At 31.2% G+C, this 21,377-nt stretch overlaps 1 protein-coding gene across 1 annotated transcript; it reads left to right on the top strand.

Moving 5' to 3' along the window:
* Positions 1 to 1,604: 1,604 nt before the first annotated feature.
* On the top strand, positions 1,605 to 3,819 carry LOC110641089 (ubiquitin-like protein 5). The gene is made up of 2 exons (XM_021792684.2): positions 1,605 to 1,918; positions 3,542 to 3,819. The coding sequence occupies exon 1, from the start codon at positions 1,689 to 1,691 to the stop codon at positions 1,908 to 1,910; it is 222 nt and encodes a 73-aa protein (XP_021648376.1). The 5' UTR covers positions 1,605 to 1,688; the 3' UTR covers positions 1,911 to 1,918; positions 3,542 to 3,819.
* The last annotated feature ends 17,558 nt before the right edge of the window (positions 3,820 to 21,377 follow it).

Here is a 21,377-nt window from a genome sequence, read left to right as displayed (position 1 = left end):
GATATATATATATATATATATATATATATATATATATATATATATATATATATAAAGGAGACGAAACTTTTGCTAATGGCTCAACGTGACAGCTTTAAATAGAAACAATAATTTAAAACTACCATCTACAGTTAAAATCAATAAAAAAAGCCGTAAATTTTAAAAAGGCAATTGAGCACTAATTTCTCAATTAAAATTAAAAATAAGAATGTTAACTTAATTAAAAAAATTAATATCGTAATAAAATTCTAAGGAAAATTACATGTCCAATCTAATAAGAAAATAAAATAATTTACATTTTAAATTCATGCAAAAAAAAAAAGCATTTTTCATGCTAACATCTATTTAGTATTTTTTTTAAATAAATAAAACACAACCCCTAATAATAAAAGTAATTTATTTTATAGAGTTTGTTTCATATAAGACAATTAACTCTTTAATACTATTAATACACATTAATATATATTTATTTTATTCTCCATAAAGAGTTTGTCTTGCTTTATAATTATTTTTTATACTAAATTTAATCTCTTTTTATTTTTATTTTAAGCATCATTATTATTATCTGTACTCTCTTAATTTTTATGATTCTATTTCTATTTTTCTTTTAAGATTCATTCTTATTACCATTATTTTCTCTTTTTATGATTTTCAGGATTATTTTCTTTAGTAATTGATTGTTAAATTTTGATTAAATTTGTTATTTAAAAATCATTATATTACTTTTTTTATAATAGATAAAACTAATAATATTTTTAGTTTAATGTTCATACATCCTATAATACATACATATTTACCATAAAAATAAAATAAAATTTTATTTATGTAATATAATTTATTATGAAGTTTTGTAAGGTAGTAATTTATTTATAAAATATAACTTATTAATTTCAATAAATTTTCATTGTTTTTATTAATTAGTTATTCAGTTATTTTAAATTATAAATTCTCTAATATTTATTTATCTATCTATATCAATAAAATAGGCATGTTTTTTCAAAATATTAACACATGGCATCGTTTAATATGACATTGTCATATGTCATTCTCTATAAAAAAATTTGTATTGTTTTATTATAATTTTTTTTATACTAAATTTAATTCTCTTTTTATTTTTCTTTTAAACATTATTATTATTATTATTATTATTATCATTACTCTCTTAATTTTTATAATTTTATTTCTATTTTTCTTTTAAACTTCATTATTATTACCATTACTTTTTTTAAATTTACATTATCATTTTCTATAATAATAATTGATTATCAACTGAAAAAATTATTATATTTCTTTTTTATAAAAATAAAACAATAATATTTTTACCAGAAAAATAAAATAAAATTTATTATGGAGTTATGTAAAGTAATAATTTATTTGTAAAATATAATTTATTTAATTTTAATAATTTTTATTAATTAATTATTTAGTGTTTTTAAATTATAACCGACGGATAATTTATCTGAATCAAAGGCAAAAAATGAATCTTTTGCTCATTTATCCACTCAACCTGGGGTAATATTTTATGTCCAACGACGTCGTTTCGGTCTCCTAAGTCAACTGGTCATTGGTTTGGTGCAGGCCTCTCGAGGCGGTGGGGAAGTAATAAATAAATCCAAAAAGAGGAGGAATATAATCCGAAATTCTAAGTAGCTCGGCGTCGTGGTTTGGGAGAAGAACAGTAAGAGAAGATGTTGGAGGTGGTGTTGAACGATCGCTTAGGGAAGAAGGTGAGAGTTAAGTGCAACGATGATGACACCATCGGCGACCTTAAGAAACTCGTAGCTGCGCAGACCGGTACCCGAGCCGAGAAGATCCGAATCCAGAAGTGGTACACTGTTTACAAAGATCATATCACTCTCAAGGACTACGAGATTCATGACGGAATGGGTCTCGAGCTCTACTACAATTAACTTACAAAGTACTATCTGGTTTTTTTTTCACTGTTTATCGATTTAATGTTTGTGTATTTTGATTTTAATGTTTGTGTATTTTGATTTAAGTTAATAAATTTGCTCCTTTTGTGTGTTTTTTTGGAAATTGAAGTCTAATTTAGTAGATCTTCTTGTGCTGCTTTTGGTTTAAGCTTGTTTTCGAGGGAAGCACCAAGAAATTGAGCCAGGTTTAATATAAATTGCTGAGTTTGGAGCTGTAAATGCATGTTAATTATAATTATGGGAATTGATTCATCTGGGTCTTTACAATTATTTAGCAATTGGCTTAATATAGCTGTTGATTAAAGAAAAGGGTTTGGGTAGAAACCTCGATTAATTTCGGCTAATTACTGTGACGTGAGAGGTTTAACAATTAACATTGTTCTTTTTGGAAAAGAAGGGTCCTTTAGCTGAGCTCTATAAATTTTCCCATGTAGGAGTATAATAATGTTTTGAGTGTACAGATGATCAGTATCCAATTTTCTTAGGTGAGAGGAGAAATGAAATAAAAGATGAACTTACATGAATGACAAACTTGTTGAAGTTCTGGAAAGATTATTCATCTAAATCTTTATTCTCTTTATATTTCTCTCTTCTGCCTCCGTTTCCTGTCCAGTAGACCACTGTGTGTGACTGTCTGCATCTGAATCTAAGGTCTAGAACATAAATACACATGATTTGATTGTGCGTATGTGTGCCAATTTTAACTTCTTTTTAATTTCAATTTTATATGTTCTTTTAATCTTTTAGGATCTGATAATAAAACTTGTAGAAGGATATATTTAAAACTCCATCTCCAATCCAATATCTCTTCTTTTTCACTTTATACTTAGTAGTCTTCTCTGTTTTGTAGTCTTGTTTCCAGGTTTAAGTTATATTTATATTTGATATTCAGATTGGTGTTTTATATGTATATACACAGATATTTATCATAAGTTTTCTTTGGCTACCATGAAAAGTTGATCTTGGCAAATGAGTTGACCACCAACCATATTTTTCCTGTTCTGCAATTTTCTCATTAAACGGATAGAACAATGACGTACATTAATATGATATAAGAACACGTACAATAGCCTTGTATGGGTTTTGTTGCGAATATGGTCCTAGCAAGCAATAATTCAGCAAGGGAGTATATAGGGAGTACCCTACCTAAAGACTGCTTTACAAATTGGACTATGATTAGCTGCTAGTAGACTGGTAGTCTTGAAAGGGGAATTTAACAATCTTAGAAGACAGACAGAGACAATTTGATTAGAGAGAGAGCTTGTGAAATTGGCCTCAAAAGAAAAAAATGGTGACCCAATGCATGAAGCATCTCGATAGTTGAACCCTCTTTTTTTTTTTTTAATTCAAAAAGATAGATAAAATTGTTTTCTATGGTGCCTTCTCTTTTTCATGTGAAATTTAACTTCCTTTTATTGAGAATATATATATATATAATTTTTTTTTTCCTTTTCTTTCGCGAAGCAGGATGGTTTTGGACCAGAGAACCTGCATTCTGGTTGTATAGTTTTCATGTGCTTTTGTTTTATATATATATGGATTACTTGTTGAATTGAGGAAAAGGAAGGGGGAAAACTTATCTTGTGGCTTTTTTACCGTTGATCCAGGTGTCAATTAATATGGCAAGGCTTTATGGAAGGGAAGGCTACTCCAGTGTGCTTGTAATTTCCTTCTAATTGTAGCAAACACAATGCCTTGTTATTATTGCACGTATGCTTGATGAACATGTGAAATCTGCTATGAACTAGACCTTATGTTATTGCGTGTTAAAATATGCTGAATGCTGTGTGAGTTGGTTATTTTCAGATTTAAATTTAAGGGATGGAAACAATGGCAGCTTATACATTTTCTGCATAAAGATGAAAGTATGGTCTACTTTGGAAAAGCAATATGTGTTCATTTCAACTCTCTTATCAGTTCTTAGATCTTACAATGCTCTCTCCCTTACTTGCAATTGCAAAGAAAAAAAAAAGAACAAATGAAGAGTTGCATAAATGGATAATTAACTTGGATTACTTTGTTATGCCTTTTGATGTGGAGAAGATTTTTATGATCCGAGTGATAATTGTTGTGATGGTTTGTGTTGGCCACACTCAAAAGCTGGGTGTTTTCTGAGTTTTGAGCTTTAAGTTGGAAATGGATTAGATCAAATGCCGACTTGTCAATGTTGTAATGTTCTCTCAACAAGTGTTAGCCAACAAAATATAGATGTTTAGTACTTGGTTTATGTTGAGTTGGCGCAATCATATAAAGCTGTGACGCTTTATATTTAGAACTTGGATATTCTTCAATAGGTTGGTTGGTCTATAGTCACTTTTCGAGTTCCAAGACACAGATTTTTCCATATGCTTAGGTAGTATAATATTTATATTAATATTTAGAAGTTAAAGGATTAGTTCATGAAAAGTTAAGGGAGTATTTTAATTAGAGTTAACAAAATAAATTAACCATTAATAGTTAATAAACCATTGACAGCTATTATAAAATAATTAATATTGTTGAATAGGACTTTGCCTTAATCGTATAATTTTTCTCTGGAATTTAAATCTCTAACTGAGAGTCTTGTGTAACAGCCAGGGACCATGAATGAGATTATATTTCTATGATGAAACCCTAGATCACCATTTTAATTATCTATTCCTCTACTGCTACTACACCATTCTAATCTCACATTTCTCATTTTGATTCTCAAAGTTCTAAAACTCTTTCATTCTTAATTATTGCACTATAAAGTTTTTTATTAGGATGTAATGCAATAATGACATTTAGTGAGATCAATGAATTTGCAAAGAATCACATATATTGTCTCTCTGCTTGAGTAGATACAATCTGATTTGTATAGAATAATTCAAGCAATTGGAAGAGGTCTAACATGAATCTCTAATAGAGAAATTCACTAGATGAGATTTGTTAGGCCATGGTGGTTTGTATTAGGGCTGTGCAAAAACTGAATCAAATCAAAGAATCATATTGAATCGAATTTATTTTAATATTTTGATTCAGTTTTGGATCTTTACTAAAAATCAAATCGAAATCATATCGAAACTAAATTGAAATCGTACCGAGAATTAAATTTATATATATATTTTTATATATTTTTTTAGATGTATTATGTAGTTTCAATATAATTATATATATTTATGTATGTATATATAATTATGAACTAAATATAACATAAAATTATATTTTATTTTTTTATATTTTCTTAATAATTTTAGTTATAAATATATTAAATTACCTTATAATTCTTAATTATAAATATGCTATTATCTTTTGCATATATATTATAATTCTTAATTATATTTATATCTTATAATTAAATATTATATAATTATTAAATAATTAAAATGTATATTATATGATATACTTATACTATTATATTATATAATATATTTAATCATAAATTATATACACTTTAGGTATAACTAAAAGATATATTATATGATATATTATGTATTAATAACTAAATTTAAAACTTAAATACTAATTTAAGAATGATTTTTTAAGGAAATAATGATATAAAATTGTTTTAAAAATCGAGAACTGAACTAGAATCGTATCGAATCGAAGAATAAAAAATCGTATTGAACCATAATTGAAATAATGAAGAATCAAATCGGAACCGTACCTAAATTTTGGTTTGGTTTAGGTTCCTAGCCAAACCCGAGCCGAACCGGAACTGAACACTCTTAGTTTGTATCTCGACACTGCATGAGTATTATTATAAAAATTAATTAATTAAATTTTTATATATTTTTAATTTTTAAATAGACTTGGATAAGTCATACATAATTATTATTTCTTAGGTTCAATTATTGGTTTTTTTTTTTCTTTCTGCTGATTAATTAATAAATATCTAATTCATGCAATTTCATGAAGAAAAGATTCATTCATTATTTTTTTCGCAACCTTGAGAATTTACTAGTTTTATTAGTATTTTCTACCTCGCATTGAACGTTACCATTATTTTCGATTCTCTTATATATGTGCAAATATGATATATCATATTTGAATAATTTTAATTCTTAAATTCATATGTTGCATGAATTATTATTTTTTAATAATATAATTTAGTATTTAATTTTTTATATTTTATATTTTTATAATCATATTAAAATTTTGTTAGTATTAAAATTTTTAGTTAATTATGTTAAATGCAATTTAAATTTATATTAAAATTTTGAATAATTATATGTTGTTAAAATTAATTTTTTTTATTTCTTAAATGATTATTAATTATTTTTTTATAACAATATTTCTTTTACAACAAAATGACATTTTATATTTTTAATAGGAATTAATATAATTTTGTATTCTGCAAAGGCTATAAAGATATATATCATTTAATTTTAAATTTTAAAATAAGTTTATTAATAAATTATTTTTATTATTTTTTTTAAATTATATTAGATTAAATCTTTTAATATGCTATTTGCTAATTTTCGAAAAGATTAGTGGTTTATTTTTTACAGAATTTTGTAAAGTTCAATTTTAACTAAAAAAAAATTCATTAATATATATATATATTTAGATGGTTAAGATTTTATATCTTCCTTCATAAATTCAAAATCTAGCACTCAGTAAGGCAAGGAAGCCTTAGAATTTTTTTTTTCCCCCAATTTTGTAGTGAAGGAAATGCCAACTGATGATGATGAACCAAAGGAGAGTACAGAGAAATGAATAAAGAAAAAAAAAATCTTTTCAATTAATTTTTCTTCTGCCCAATTTTTTAGTAGAGAAGTGTAGGAGAGTTCAAAAATTGATGAGCAAGTGAGTATGCAACAAACAATATCTACAAGAAAAGAAAATCTGAAAATGAAAAACATGAGAAAGAAAGGAAAAAAAAATAAAAATAAAAATAAGGTCATAACTCACAAGGTTCAGTTTTTACATTGGAGTCATCAATTATTTACCAAATCAATATTTTTTCTTAAATAAAAATAATATCTTTAATCCCTCATCATTTGAAAATTTAAAATTAAGCATGATTTTATTTTATGTTTTTTTTTTTGAAAAATTAAAATTTAAATATAATTTTTACTTGTGGGTTTCTATAACTTAATCAAAACAAAAATCCAAATCAGGTTCAACTAAGCCATGGATTGCTTCATCCTTACCCAGCCAACAAGTTGGGCTTCACTGGTGGAAGGACTCTCTTGCTAAGAGTCCCAAAGATTTAGTTTGGCTTGGAGGTTGGATAGCCCAATGGGCTAATCAATGTTTAGTTAGGCTGATTTTTTTTTTTTTTAATTTTAATCAAGATATCCTTTATGTCCATCCACATAATATTAGTTCTTTTCAGAGTTAATGGATGTTCTTTCCAACAATGACTTCTCTAATGGTTAAAACTAAATACTTCAATGATTAAAAATTAGAGATTATATAATTATATTTTTTAAATTATAAAAATTAAATAAAATTTAAATTAATGTCTAAAATGAAGAGACTAAAAAGTAAATGAAAAAAAAATAAACTAATTATTATATTTTTAAAATAAAAAAATTAAATAATTAATTTTATTAAATAGAGAGATTAAAAAGTAATTTATATATACATAGATAGAGAGAGAGTTTTAAATTCCAAATTTCACAAAATTGAAGAACTCAAATCACAAGCAATCCCATCTCATAGCCAAGATGTACAAAACACAATGTTGTATTGACATATATGTAGACAATTAAAAAATAAGTATGGGCATGGAAAGCTTCAACTTATATATAAATAAATTTAATAATAATTAAATTAAATATTTTTATTTATATATTTAATATATATATTAATTAATTTTAATAAAATTTACTATAAATATTTAATCTAGTAATTATTATACCATTTCTCGTGCGAAGAATTTATATTATATTCACCCTTAAAAAATCATAAAAAATTTACTTTGTTCAAAGTTTGTGTTCCATGGACAATAAAAGAGGTAGGTTTAAACGGTTCCAATTCCCATGACAAAAATTTGATTTCAGTCGTGTGTGGGAGTTGACCCAAGAGCATATCAATGGAATTCTTGGATCTCCAACCCTAAAATATTAATCAAACACTTATCAAATTCAATGCTTTGTCGTCTGAAAATTAATATATATATATATATATATATATATATAATTAAAGATAAAAATATTGCATCACTTTTATTTTAAAATAATTAGTTTATTTTAATTATATTTTCATATTTTTTAATGATAATTTTATTCATATTAATATTTTTAAAAGATTATATCAATATTTTTATAATTATTTTTACTCGTTTTTATGTGTGTATATTAACATAATGTATTAATTAATAAATTTTATTTAATAAATAAAAAATTAAAATTAAAATATTCTATAAATAAAAAGTAAATATGAAAGCCCCACTTAACTTTTAGTGAAAATACAATATTAATTGTCTTTCAGATCCTATATCGGCTATGGATTGAGTGGCTTATATGAAAAACATATTCTATTAAAAATTGTCATGATTTTAACAGAGATTTATTCTAATTATTGAATCGTTTGTATGTCATATATCTACGTTGAAAAAAAAAAAAGAACCAGAGTGAAAAGCGAGGGAGTCCTAAGTTCGATGTGGTCTGTGAGTTGAGGTCCGCAAGTGAGTCAGACGTGCTCCATAAATTGATCTTTTGGAATCCCATATTGATTGTGGAGTAATTGTGTGAGTAACCTATATGAGAAAATGGACTCTCTTAAAATTATCATAATTTTAACAGTGATTTATTTTCGTCACTGAACCATTTATATATTTTATGTTTACGTAAAAACCAAAAAATACGACATTAATTTATATATCTAGAAAAAAAACAAAGTTAATTACCTACTTTCATGATTATTATTTTTATTTTATATTTACTTAATTATGGAGAAAAGAATTTAATCCCTAAATTTGATTGGGTAAAACTAGAGATTACCATAGATATGACACCTATAGAAATTATCCTATTTAATTGAATTTTAATTCAAATTTAAGCACAATTAACAATTTCAATCCCATATTGAACTCAATTAAATTTCATTCTAAATTATTTTTATTTATCCCAAATTTAATCAATTAAATTTCATTCTAAATTATTTTTATTTATCCCAAATTTAATTATCATTTGCTAATATTATAATTTTATATATTTCAATTAATAATTTATATAAAAATATATTTTTAAGAATTTATATTTCAAATGTTAATAATCTTATAAAAATATTTAAATTTTAATTATTTAAAATATAATATCTAAAAAATTATAAATATTATTATAAAAATATATATTATATTTTTGTTAAAAAATATTTATCTTGTTTTCTTGATCTCATATCTTCTGCTTATAGACATTGGCACTCATATCTCATATCCCACAGCCAGCCATCGATCTCAGGGTTCTTCGAATATTTCAGTAACTCGTTTGCGATTTGAAGACATGCTTGCGAAAATACGCGCGATGCGATGGCTTCATATCTTGAACGGTGTCAAGGCTAGCCTGTTAGAGTCTATTTACTCGGTGGAAAATTAGAGTAATTTTTAAAAAATAGAAATTTAAAAAAACTGAAAAAAATTTTCGTATCAACATATATAAATAAATCCATTTTCTAAATGAATAATTAAAAGAAATAATTTTTAATTTTTCAAATTTAACTAAAATTTGGAATTATAATTTTATAACTATTTTTTAAATAAAAAATTATAAATTTTTTTATGACTAAAATTAAGTTATAACTTTTTAATTTTTAAAATTAAATAATTATTTTTAAAAATATATATTTATGATGATAAAAAAATAATTATATTATATAAAATAAATAAATAACACATATTAAAAATTTTTTAAATAAAACAAGTTTTTAAACAGTGTATTTTTTAATTAAAAAATTATTTTTTTATTATTTGCAAGCGAATATTTCTATATTTTTTTATAAAAAAAAATACAATTTTTTTAAAAATAAAAAATAAATATTTATTTTCCATGTGTAAATAGAGAATAGAATCGGAGACATACTTGATTCCGGCGAGTAAGTGGATCGGTCAATTGTTCGACATTGTTATCAAAATTATTATAAAATATATTAAAATTATAAAAAATTATTGTGAGCTAACTATAATCCTGACACACGCACGTGAAATGAGATGATGTCAGTACATTACATTATTATTATTATTATTATTATTATTATTATTATTATTATTGAAGTCCATAAATGGAGAAGCTCATTTCGTCATTATAAGCATTTAGATACATTTTGATAAGCATGGATTTTTTTTTTCTTTATTAATAAAAGGATTTGTTGTATTTTAGAGATTTTTTTACTAAAATCATATTTTTTTAACGTCTTCAGAAATTTTACATACTTTATTATTATTATTATGATAATTAATTATGATAAATTTTATTATAATTAATTATTAAAATATATTCATTATACATATAGTAATTATACTGAATAAACTTCAATAATTCTTATAAAAATTTGTTAGCTTGTTGGCAATCTTAAATTGACTTTTGAATGCATTACAGTTACTTAATTTTATGATTATTTTCATAAAAATTATTTTTTTTTATAAAATTAATTAAAATTTAGTTTAATTTCATAAAGTTATTGTGATAAAAATTAAAAGTTTTTAGGTCAATTTGCTAATGTTGTGATGCAGAGTAAAAAAGAGAAAGAAAAATGTAGAAATGAACTGCTTAGAATGCTTCATTGATTGTTTGCCTTTTCTTATATACAACAAGTGTGGCTGGAAGTTACAACAAACTCTTCTAGAGGCTATAACGGCTATGTAACAACTTATATCCAGCTCAGCAAAATTTGTTTACAACTATAACTAATTCTTTCTGCCACAACTTAAATATTTCCTATAGCGCCCCCCTCAAGATGGAGATGGGTTTATCAAAACCAATCACATCTTGGATAGATTGTGATGAAACAGCGGAGTAGTGACTGGTTTAGTAAGCAACTCAACAAGTTGGTCTTTGTCTGGAACATACGCCGTTGTGATAAACTTGTCTTGCACCTGTTGTCAAACAATATGATAATTGATATCTAGGTGCTTTGTTCGTTTATGAAAAACCAGATTTTCAGAGATATGCACAGCTGCTTTATTATAACAGAACAGAGGAATAGGCAGAGTAAGGGGCACTCGCAAATCATGCAGCATATTGTCGACACCATATTTTGGCCATCACCGAAGTCAATGAACTTTGAAAATCAACCCCCAACCGACATTCTTCGGTGACAAGTGACTCGATCAGGAAATAAACCAGCCTCGCATCTAGTCGGATGCTTTTCGATCTCTCGACAAAGGAGATCACACCAATATCAGGTCTCCATGCCATCCAATCTCATTTCCGATCTCTCAACAAAGGAGATCACACCAATATCAGGTCTCCATGCTATCCAATCTCATTTTCGATCTCTCATCAAAGGAGATCAAACCAATATCAGGTCTCCGTGTCATCCAGTCTTATTTTCGATCTCTCCTTTATAAATATTGTGGAAAATCGTTTAATAAAGTTAAGGTTTCAGTCTGACTTAATAGTTTTTTCGATCTTAAGTGTTCAAATCAAGTTTCCAATTTTAATGATCTAAAGTTCTATCCGGTGTTTGGTCTCGGCTTATGTAACACCCTCCCTGTAGCAATTCTCTACTGTTCCGGTGATCGGTGTCGGTCCGGACAGTTAGAACGTCTGGAAAAATATTTAAACTAAAGTGAGGAACCATAATTAACTTAAATATTAATAAAAAAATTTAGAAAAAATTTTAGAAATAAAATACAACCAAGTTAAATGAGCCGGTGCCCAAGTGATGGATAACCTAGTGGGAAGTTGCGGTTCTCGCAACTAGGAGCCCTAGACCCGGGGAAAAATTCATAAAATAATTTTTGGAACTCTAGAGAAGGGTCATTGAGGTTCCTATGGCATTAGAATGCCAAGAAAATATTTAGAAAATTTTTTCAATTGGTACAGACAATTTTGACCCGTTAAGCTAAACGGAGGGCATTTTGGTCATTTCGCCTTCAGAGGCGATTTTTGGCCGACTTGTCCAGTTAAGTAAATAATTATTATGATCTAAAATATGAATAAATATTGCTAAAAATTGAATTGAAAATGAGTAGAAAAGAAAAGAAAAGAAAATAAAATAAGTCATATTTATGACATGAGAATGATGCAATTAAAATATTTTCACCCAACCAAATTTTGACACATCATTAAAAACTACTTAAACATGAATAAAAGGAGATAAAAGTTAAAAAAGTGGACAGCCATCTTCAATCTTTGGGCTGCAGAAACGTTGAGAGAGAGAGAGAGGAGAAAAAAAAACTCCATGAAAGCTCTTGTCCAAGCTTGATTTTCCCTAAGCTCTCCACCCCAAAACCCTAAACTTCCTTCACAAAAAATTATCCCTAAACCTTGAGGAAGCATAAGGCAGCAGAAATTTGAGGAAATTTTGAATTTGGGCAAGTCCAAGTTAGGTCACAAGTGAGGTTAGTGCCAATTCCTTCTAGGAATTTTATGTATATCATATGTGGAGTAGGAATTAAGTGTAAAAATTAAGTGAAATTAAACAAAAGTTGCATGATGAATTTTTACCATTTTTGGCAGCCATGAACTTATGAGAGTTTTGATGATTTTTTTTAGATAAAAAGAGTACAAAAGCTGTCTTTTGATATGAAATTAACACTTAGCACCTTATATTGTAAGTTAATGGAAGAATAGAGGAATTGAGAATTTAGGATTTTGACCAAATTAAGGTTTTAATCCTATAATGGTGTAGAAACGTTTCAATGGTCAATTAGTGACTATTTGGTTATTGGTAAACAAGAAATGAAGTGTGTTTAGTGATGAGATTTAGGTTTAGTGTGGCTGCCCATGGTGACCTGCAGAATTGGATATGAGTCCAGCAGGTTTGGGCAGCCATAATTTGAATTGTAGAGGTTCAATTGGTGTTTGGCCAATTGAAAATGAAACTAGACACATAATGGCACAACTTTGGTGAAGAAACCATTCCCATAAGACCAAACCAAGTGGACCAAAAACTTGCCTCAATCCAGGTGTCCTGCAACCAGTTTCTGCAGAATGACCAAATGAACAATGATTGTTTATTTAGCCATAACTCAGTGTAGAATGGCCCAATTGACCTAAAATTTTACCAGAAACAAGATGAGATATAGACCAACAACTTTCATGAAGGAACCTACCCCAAATTATGACCAGAACCTATTCAACAAGAGAGTGGAAGTTACTGTTTACTGCACTGTAGATATGGTCAGTTCTGAAATTTTTCAATCAGTCCAGTTGTGGTTTTTGGACCATAACTTGAGCTACAAAACTCCAAATAGAGTGATTCAAAAAACGAAATTCAACTAGACAAAATAAGGAACAACTTTCATGTTTATCATTTTCTCAAATTCTCACTGCAACAGTAACTAATGGAACAGTAAAAATAGGGTATAAAAACTGAAAATTCTGCTCCATTAATTTTAAGCTTAGAAATGGTATTGGTAATCAATGCCAACAAATTTTGAATGCAAAATGTGGTATGTTGGGAGTGTTAAAACCAATGTACCTATTTTCTATACAAAAGTCAACATTTTTGTTGACTAATGAAGGGAATAGTAACACCAAAACTTGAAATTCAAAAATTGAAAGATTCCAAAGTGACAAATGCCCTAGTATACCTAACAAGATTGGTTTGGATAGTTTGGCATGAATAGGGTTCAGTTAGCAGTACTGCTCATGGCATTATACCATTCTGTGAATTCATGGCTTTTAGCCATTCTGACCTTGTATTGAAATTTGGCCTAGTGCCTGATGTTATTACTTATTAGGCATTACATTTGCACACCGGGAGATACATATGTGACCGATGGTGTGACGGCCCGAGGTACTTGATACCCAGTGCCAGTTTACCCGTTTATCCAGTCCAGTCGTTCTGTATAGGTTACTTGGGCAACCAAAAAAAAATGAAAGTGGATAAATTTAACGAAATAATGAATATAACAAGTACACAATAAGTAAGACTACAAATACTCATTGAAAATTTATTTGCAATAAGACATCGATACATTCACTGCATATTTATTTTTTGTTATTTCTTTGTATTTTATTATTGGCACCACTAAGCATTATTGCTTAGCGCGTTGCTTTTGCCATGCGTAGGTTCTGGAGATACTGACCGAGAGCCAGTAGACCACAGACTGGGTGAGACCTCCTGCAGCTCTGCATAGTGTCCGTGTCACCTCACCGTCATCAGTGCATTGGTAGGACACTAGGTTTTATTTTGATATTTTGTAATAACTTTTATTTTTCTCATATGTAATTGAAACTTATGTAATGTATTTTGGTATTAATGTAAATAGTAGATATTGTGTTTGTGAATAAAAAAGTGAATATTTATTTATGACTTTTACATGATTATCATATGAGATGAATGATTGAGAAATGGAAATGTTGTTGATGAAATGAAGTTGGGATTGTTGGGAATGATTATTGGAAGTGTTTTTAACAGGTTCCGAAGAACTGTTTTCTCCATTTTTAGCCGGTACTCTGCCGGATTTTCTATAAAATTTTCGGAACCTCAAATAAATTATAATTTCAATAAATGGCGTAAATGAATTATATTTCACAAGTTATATTCAAAACTATGATAAAAATTAATTAAGGAAGAATAAAAATGATTAAGATAAAATAGAGTGTTTCGGTACACCGTGTGACATATCTTACTCGGATATACTGTAGACGGGTAAGGGGTGTCACAGCTTAGGCCGATCTCATGGTTACAATGTTCTTCCAACCTCTTATACTTAGATTAATAATCACTTTTGAGTTTGATGTCCTAATACGTTCAAACAATCAAGCACTCACACAATTTGGATACTTTTCGATCTCATCAAGAAATTGAACAAAAGGGATTTCATTTCATATCAGAATAAAAGTACAAGTCATTCGGCTAGAGGATCACCCCTAGCCTGTTCTACATCAACATTTCGCTCACCCTCTCTATCTCCTTCGAGCTCCTCCTCGCTCTTGTCTTCGGCCTCTGGGGCGAGCTCGTTCATCCAGGAGAAATCCTCTTTAGGATACCGTTTCTTCAGCTCAGACATAAGGTCGTTATGAGCATTCACATAAGCCCCGGCCTCCTTCGTAGTGCTCTCCTCTTCCTTAGCTTGAAGTTCCTCATCCTTGGATCGGAGCTCTTCCTCCTTCGCCCGAAGGTCTTCAGCATAACGAGCGAGATCGGTAGACCAATTAGCTTAAGAGTCTTCGAGTTCCTGTTCCACTTTAATGATCCTCTCCTCATAACGCTTCATGTGATCCTCTATTCTGGCGATGTACTCGTTAGCAGAGGAGAGCTGAGCTTGTGCAGCAGAGGCATCTTGGATCGCCTTAAGGATCTCTTTCTTCAAGCCGTGGGCTTTCTCTCTGAGAATATGCTAGTTTGCGATGGCCTCTAAGCCTAAGCTCATTGTCTGAGCCAAGATATCATTCATGTTCTCCTCCGCCAACCGGTTCAGGTCTTCTTGGAAGCAAATAGAAGCTCCCATGACTTTGGCCAAGCCAGGATTCCCCCTAGTAGAGCGGTTCCTTTTCAATGATTGGATCAGAAGTTGTGTGCCCCGGGAAAATGTCCTGACAGTGGGACCAGATGACTCCCCTTCTACGTTGGAAGAGCTCAGAGGAGGAGGGGGAGGTGGAAGCTCGATTTGTTGAGGAGCTGGGGGGATGACTTCTACCTCAGGGATCGGTTGCTCTTGAGGTCGGGGAGGAGAGCTCGGCACCTCTATTGACTCACGATGAGGGGTCTGAGCATCGGCAGTAGCGGCCCCCTTCATCGCCCTCACTTTTCTGGAGACCTCCCTCTTTCATTTGCGGCTCTCCTTGGAAGCATCACCGCTCGCTATACCTGCACGAAAAAGAAAGTCAGTGAGTTCGCTAAGATTCAGAGACCAGAGATATGGGTAGTACCAGGGCCGAGGTCAGAGATCTGAAGCTCGTATTCTTCACCAGTGATCAGCCGCATCATCCAATGCTGCAGTTCGGCCATCACTGCGTCCAAGCAAGAGAATTTCTGAGTGGACGCCTGAGACTTCAACTCTTTCACCACGGCATCCTCGTCCTTATTTAAGGTGATCTTTTTTGGGATCGGAGCGACCAGATGTTGCCAACTCCGTGGGAGGCCCTCAAAGCTGTAACACCCCTAAGTTCGGTAGTGCGTTCTGCTGCTCCGGTGACCAGTGTTGTCCGGACAGCTAGGATGCCTAGAACTACACTTCGATATGAGTAAGAAGACATAAAATAATGAAATACAAGAAAAGAAAATACAAGAAAAACAAAGAAAAAATAATAGCAAAGAAATGTAACCAAGTTAAGCGAGCCGAGAACCCTAGCGATGGGGGACCGCACCGGGAAGCCACGGCGTGGATCGTTGACTAGCCCTGGACTGCGGGGAACCCTAGAAAACATTTTTAGGACTTAATTAGACCCTTATTGAAGAATAAATCTCATTAGAAAGATCAAAGAAAAATTAAATAATTAGTACAAAGAAAAGTGAGAAATCGAAAAATAGACAAAACCCGATGTTACCGAAAAATCGGGAATGTAACCCGAACGGGGGCATTATGGTCATTTGACATCCCGAATTGTCTTTTGACCTAAATGTCCATTAAAAATAAATAATATTACACTTAGAAAATAAAATGAAAAATTAATTTGGTGGTACCTAAAGTGAATAGCAAGAATTAAGGGTTTAATGTGGAATAAGTGGGAATTTAACATATTATATGAATTAATTAGAGTAAGTGGACCACTAAAGGAATAAACTAAGGATAATGGGGCAGGTGTAAGTCCATAATACAAGCTGAAACTTCATCGTCTCCAAATGAATTCATCCATGCCGATTTGAGAAGGAAGAAAATCCTCCATTGCCGTTTTTGCATGAGCTTGATCCACTCCTCCATTTCAACTCCAATCACTTAGATAGCTTCATAAAAAATTGTCTACACATCATAAGGAAGAGCTTGATACCAAAATCAAGAAGTTTAATTAAGGTTTAGCAAGCTCCAACCATAGGTAAGTTTACATTTTTGAATGTTGCTTTGTTAAACTTTGTGTACATGTTATGGGTGTGTGCTTTGTGAAGAAAATTTTCAAGTTTGAAGAGTTCTTGATATATCCAGTTTGGACAGCCATGGAGTTGTGTATTTGATGATTTATTTTACATATATTTGATGAGAAATTATGATGAATAGGGTGATTTAAGGTCCTAGTAGTTAAATTCCATGCATATGTGGTGATTGTACAATGGGGATTGAAGTTGACAAATTATGGACACCTTGGCATGGTGAAGCTTTGCGGCAGCCTTGGGACACTTTGATAAATGTATGAGTTCATGAAGGTATTGGCAGAATATTGACATTGAGGATTGATGGATATGTATATAGATTGGTTGTGTAAAGTGTATGTAAGAATGAGTAATGTTTATGTGTATATGTGATTATACTTAGACTTTGTAAATTTGAGTTTATTTGGTGTATTGAGGATGTGTGTAATCTACCCAAAGTGACTTTAAAGTGAAGAGGTATGTGATTTTGGTAATGTACCAAAATAGAATTGGTAAGGGAAGTGGACATATAGCAATTAAATGTGTAATGGATACATGTATAAGTAAGGTAATTAAGGGCAGTATACATTTTAGCCTATAACTTTAAATGTGTAACCTCAATTGGTATGAGACCAATTGGAGGTGAAACTAGGCACAAAATATGCCAACGTTCATTGAGAAAGCATACCAAAATTCTGCTTGCAAGGTGACATGAAAAATGACCAATTCGGATTAAGTGCAATTGAAACCTGAAAACTGACCAATTGGGCAGCAGTTAGTATTTAGGCCATAACTCACTCAAAACAGGTCCAATTGACCTGAAATTTTAACCATGAATAGTTAAGACCCATACCTACAAGTCTTATGAAGACACCAAATCCCAGAAATGACCAGAAGCAAGTCAAAAAGCTTGCACAAGTTCGGGTCCAAAAACTGGCCGAACCAGAGTTGACCAAATTGACCTAAAATTGACCTAATTTGATGCCATTTGACCAGCAATAGTATAATGACCATAACTTGGTCTAATTAACTCAGAATGACCTAAAATTTTTCCCCGCATTCCATAAGACATAGATCTACAAGTTTGTAGTTTTAACCAAAACCCGAAAACCGAGGGAACTAGGTCGTCCGGCTAGGTCAAACTAGTATCCCGGAATCCAGCAAGTTGCATTAAAATGCACTAAATAAGGAAATGAGTTTGGTAAAACGTACCAACCCTAAAACCCTATCGAATGTGACATATTAATGACACTAAAACCTAATTTACCTAAAACGCATCGAGGGTCGGTATATTAGGTGATTGAGCAAATAATAGCCTTCAGTGAATTGCTTATCAAACATTATTGTTAGAGACAGTTTAATTTAGTACTGAAACACTTCAAATTGTGTTTCTCAATTACCAAAGACTCAAGAAAAGGGAAGGAAACACTGAGTCCAGACCGAGAGACAGTTATCAGAGGTTTGTGCACAACAGCTATTTCTTTTGAATTATTTTCAATTGAAATAAATTATGACTATTTGCATATTATTGTTTTAAGTTGTGAAATTGTGAAAAATGGTTTGAATGATAATTGATGGATACTTATTGATTGAAAAGCACTGTAATAGGTTTGAAACCACAGCTATCATGTACATTGATTGTATTCCTCGCTAGCTTGTCTAGTGGGATGAATTGAATTCTCTCTCTGGCTGAAGTGTTGAGGTGTGTGCCTGTTGAGGACGAATAGAATGAGTACTCATATTTTTGCTAGCTAGCTATGTTATTCCTCATTAGTCATTGACTTTTGGGATGAATTGAATACCTCATTAGCCATCGGCTTTTGGGATGAATTGAACTTGGGAACATGATTAAAGCTGTGTGTGATTTATTGATGCATATTGTAAGATTGTAAAATGAGTTTAAATTCTTATTGACATTCACTGTCTTTTGAATTTAGCTATGTTTTGATTACTGAGATTTATTGTAATATTGTGTTAAATTCCTTATGACATTATTGTCTTGAATTTAACTATGATTTTAAGTATCCACTATTTATATGATTTATGAATTGTGATTTAAATTGTATTTGGTTAATGTTGTGCACCACTGAGACATTGTCTCAGCGATAGCTTTTTATTGCTGTCGCAGGTAGACAGACAGACAGGGCAGCAGACTAGGCTGCTAGTACCTCCAGCGAGAGACTACCGGGTATAATGAGTATACCAATATTTTGTATTTTGTAATGTAATGTATGTTCACTGTATGTACATATTGTTGTTGGTTTTGAGCAGTTGTAAATAAAAATTGTGCATTGAAGTTGTAAAATAATTATGAGTTATTTTGGCTTGTAAAAATTGTATTATATTTCTTTTATCTCAGTCTTTGAAAAATCACTGTGAATTTGAGTTGAGAAATGTGTTGTGTTGAGAAATATGTTGGAGTTGAGATTTGGAAATCTATTGAAGTGCTTTTTACAGGTTTTCTGAAGAACTGTTTTATCCAAAATACAGATGGCACTCTGCCAAAATTTTTACAGAAACTCCAAATAATTCAAATGTGTTAGTTCTATCACTTCAGTTTAAAAAGGTTTTTAACACCTGTAAATAGTGCTCACCACTGTAAAAGAAGTAAGAAAAGTTTTTAAAATCCCTTGTAGTGTATTTAATGGATTATCAGTAGACGGAGTTGGTAATTCATTAGGTATACTACGGGATCATGTTATGCCTTACAGAGGGGTAGGGTGTGACAAAAGCAGTTCCGAATCTTGCTCCTCAAAATGAAGAACCGGTTTTTCTAATTCTTCAATGAAGAAGGAAGATCGGTAAAAAGAGAACAATGGGGCTTAGCTTGGAAGAACCAGTACTCATCATCCTTCCTTCGGGTGAGCCTATGCAGCTCGGCAAAAACTTTGGCCGTGGGTTCTAGTCCTTTAGCTCGGCAGAGGCCCCGGAAGGCTATTAGAGTCCGCCAGGAGTTCGAATGCACTTGGGCTACCGAGACAAGGTGGAATTTTAGGACGGCCTTGTCAAATTCGTCAAAGGGAAAATGGAGCCCGGCCTTCAGTTGCTCTTCATACACCATGATGAGATCGCCCTCATCAAAGAAATGGTCAGCCCGATGATCGCCATGGCATTTGATCAGTTCAAAGGAGTCGATCCGTAGATTGTACTCCTGGCTTATAGATTGGAGATCGATTTCTCTCAAGACTTAAGGTAACTCATCGATTGGCAAGTTGTCTCTTCTCAAAGATGCCCCTTGCCTCTGTCTAGCACCCGAACTAGTTACCGGGACGAGGGCTCTGCTGGCTTGAGCACCCGATCTAATCATGTCACCCTCTTTTGAGGTCCACGAAACGTGGATAGAAGACGGACTCGCAGCTCTCTGACCCTCGGCGCCGGAAATTATGGAATCAAAGCCAAAGGAGTTAAACTAAGAAAAGATCAAAGCCCTTACCGGAATGTGATCGGTGTCGGAAAAACTTGAAGAAACGAGAGAATTTTGGAATCGCTCGCAAAGTGCTGAAAATGACATAAGGGAGCAACTGACTGACCCTTCCCCTATTTATACCCGTCTGAGCATTCAATGCTCACAGTGTCCCAAGCGACGCATCGGTTAGCGAAATCCGCCCGCTTTCCTGGCACGTTGCACAAAGATTCCAGAAACACCATAAATAAAATAAAAGGAGATCGGCTGGCTAAGGTCATCGGATTAAGGCAGATGTTCAGAGTCACAGATCGGTTAAGGATGATTTAGCTAAGAACCAGATCGGATACGCATGTCAGAGATCAGAAAATAACCAATGCAATAATTAAATGATAACCGTCAAATAAAATTTCATTTCATTTCCAAAAGGACAGATTACATCATTTGGGCGATCTCAAGAGATCGGATTACATCATTAAGAACCTTTAAAGGTCAGATTATATCATTTGGGCGATCTCTAAATATCGGCACTACATCCTACCTAGTAGGGACCTATGTCAAAGCCTAGTCTTGTGGCTGAATCAAAAGATGTGTTTGATCAGAAAGCCAGCCATAGGCATTGGATATATGTGCAGCTCAGATGGAGTGACTATGAATCTCATGATGGTGAGTGGAGTCATCGTCGATGTCATCGACCAAAACCGAGCTATAGTCAGGACGCCCGATGTGGTGAGGAGCCAAATGATCTTCAAAAGGTGGTCACCGATATTAAAAGGGAAATTAGCAGTCTTCTCGCCCCAAATCGGTTCACCAATTATATCGGTAGACCGACTCGAGATTGACACAATCGATATTTTCGATCTTGATCTATAAATTAGTTCGGTTCTCTCACTGTCATCAAATGTGGTTATCACAATTCTCCGATCACCGGGATCATAAATTTTCAGTCG

This window comes from Hevea brasiliensis, chromosome 8 (genome assembly GCF_030052815.1).
Source record: "Hevea brasiliensis isolate MT/VB/25A 57/8 chromosome 8, ASM3005281v1, whole genome shotgun sequence".
NCBI lineage: Eukaryota > Viridiplantae > Streptophyta > Magnoliopsida > Malpighiales > Euphorbiaceae > Hevea > Hevea brasiliensis.
Note: the sequence above shows the minus strand (reverse complement) of the source record. Positions and strands in the feature narration are given on the sequence as shown.

Coding starts and splice junctions, on each gene's coding strand:
- LOC110641089 (XM_021792684.2), top strand. CDS start 1,689: ATGTTGGAGGTGGTGTTGAACGATCGCTTAGGGAAGAAGGTGAGAGTT.